Genomic DNA, 2,345 nt, shown 5'->3' with positions numbered 1-2,345 from the left:
GATTGAAGAGTGAGTGAAAATTTCTACAGTTTTAAAAATAAAATACAATAAAATGGACGAAAATAAAAAAATTTCAAGATCTATATGACCCCAAAAGTAGGGCACGTTCCCTATTTTCTAGTTAGTGTTTGTTTGATGATATGTGGGGCTCAGAGTCAGTTATTTAATAATCTTGACATCGAATTTGTTGTTAATGGTGCTGGGTTTGACTCAGAAATAAAATGATGATGAATGATAGTGTTGATGATCTCCCAGAGGTTTTATTGGTTGAAATCATTTGTCGACTTTCTTGTATTAAGTTAGTTTTTCAATGCAAGTGCGTGTCCAAGCGTTGGTGTGAACTCATCTCTAGTTCTCATTTTGTTGGGCAATATGTACGTCGCCAACGTGATTTGAAAACGCCCATTTTAGGTACAGTAGTTGTAGACAATGGAACATTCTTTCGGATGGAAAACGAGGATGGTCTGATGAGTTTGCAGCTACCTGTTATTTCAGAAGCCGCACCAGAACAAAAATTATTTGTGGTAGGGGCGTGCAACGACTTAGTTTTGTGCTGCCCAAGCGAACTTGATCAACGTGATTATTACATTTGCAATCCATACACCAAGAAATGGGTTGCTCTTCCTCCCCCTCCTCGAATCCATAATTGGGTAAGCGTAGGGTTCATTTGTGATCCCTACTACAGCTACAACTCATCTTCCACCTTCGATGATGAGGTTTCCATTAATGCTGAATATAGGTGGAGGGTTGTGCGACTACGTCAAGAGTTCTATGTGGACATCTTCTTTTCTGAGACCGGTGAATGGAGGGAGTCCGCTAATGTGGTATGCGGCCTACGAAATTATTTTGATATCATAACTGCTGGCGTTGCTTGCAATGGGAAGTTGTATTTTTCAGGTTCCGATCATGCATCCTCCTATATTCTGGAGTTGGATCCCTTCCAAGATATCAGTAATGGTGATGGTGATGGCAATCATATTATTGTTGACAAATGTCGGTTCAGTCTGGCACCTCTTGATATGTCGTCTGAAGTGCGGGGATATTCCATTTCGTTGGATCGGGTTCTTGGTGCATGTCGAGGGCATTTGCGGGTGTCCGAGTTTCTGCTTGGTGGTCATTTGAGTGTCTGGGAGTTAGATGCAGGCGATGATACTTTGAAATGGCGTTTGGTGGTCGACAAAGTTCCCTTCTTCCAAATGGATTCTTCCTATCATGATGACGTACGTTTCTATGACGCCTCTAGATGAGTTGGCAAAAACTGCGATAGCTTTCCACCCGACTATTGAGGATACCATCTACGTAAATGCTCACAAAATTATCAGGTGGAACTTTGGTGCAGGAATGTTTGAGTTAGTTCCAAAGATTCGAGGTCGGGGCACTAGTTGGAATCTCAATTACATCCACCCATTTGTGCTCCCATGGTGGCCCACACCCGTTCTTAGCCTCTAAACTACTCTACTATAGCGAAAAGTGTGTAGAGCTCTAGCTCTGACTCTAGCTTTGGTGCATGACCACCTTATTCCATTCTCTGGTTACTGGCTCCTTTGGCTTTGGCTTGTGTTCGTATTGGTGCTTCGAGGGTTTCGATTTTGGTGTAGTGGGTGATTATTGTGTGACTATCTTCGTATTTGTGCGCTTATTTTATTTGCCGATATGTGTGTTCTGGTTTTTTTTTGTAGTTTGTTTTTTGTGTTTTTTTTTTTTTTTGTTGTATCTTGCATATTCATCCTGAGATGCTGAAGGATTCCTCAGGCATCCGACAATTTCCTTTAAATTGAATTCAATTTTGGACATCAATAATATGGTTGACAAAATTTCATTGGGTTGGAAGTTAGATCAGTCTCATATTTGTGATGCCATAATAGCTGATGGCGAATAAGTTCAGAGTAAGGGTTGTTGTGTTGCGGTTCCTTTAGCCATCGGGACTTGTGTATATACCTCCGATATGTTTGCTTTGCCATTAGGAGGCTGTGACATTGTGTTAGGGGTTCAATGGTTGAGAACTCTTGGTCCAATCTTGTGGGACTTTGAGAGATTAACTATGAAGTTTTGGCATGGGAATGAGCAAATTTGTTTGTCCAGTTCTAAGCCTCAGCCTCCACAACCTATTTCTTGTCATTAGATGGACAAGTTGTTGCATTCAGGTTGTTATGGTGTGATTCTCTGTGCTGTAGAATGTGAAAATATGACCAAACCTGCAGATGATTTATCCTCACCACAACAGAATGAATTGCAAGCCTTGTTGGATTCTTTTTCTGCAGTCTTTGGCACCCCAAGTACTCTACCTCCTATGAGAGAACATGATCATCGGATTCGACTGATTTATGGTTGTAAACCACCAAGCA

The 2,345-nt window shown here is 41.2% G+C and overlaps 1 protein-coding gene across 1 annotated transcript; it reads left to right on the top strand.

The window, feature by feature from the left end:
* Window positions 1-221: 221 nt before the first annotated feature.
* Window positions 222-1,247, top strand: LOC117628936 (F-box protein At5g49610-like). Its single transcript, XM_034361479.1, has one exon. It carries the CDS (start codon window positions 222-224, stop codon window positions 1,245-1,247), a length of 1,026 nt encoding a protein of 341 aa, XP_034217370.1.
* The last annotated feature ends 1,098 nt before the right edge of the window (window positions 1,248-2,345 follow it).

This window comes from Prunus dulcis, chromosome 5 (genome assembly GCF_902201215.1).
Source record: "Prunus dulcis chromosome 5, ALMONDv2, whole genome shotgun sequence".
Lineage (NCBI taxonomy): Eukaryota > Viridiplantae > Streptophyta > Magnoliopsida > Rosales > Rosaceae > Prunus > Prunus dulcis.
The sequence above is the reverse complement of the archived record's forward strand: the minus strand, read 5'-3'. Positions and strand labels throughout refer to the sequence as shown.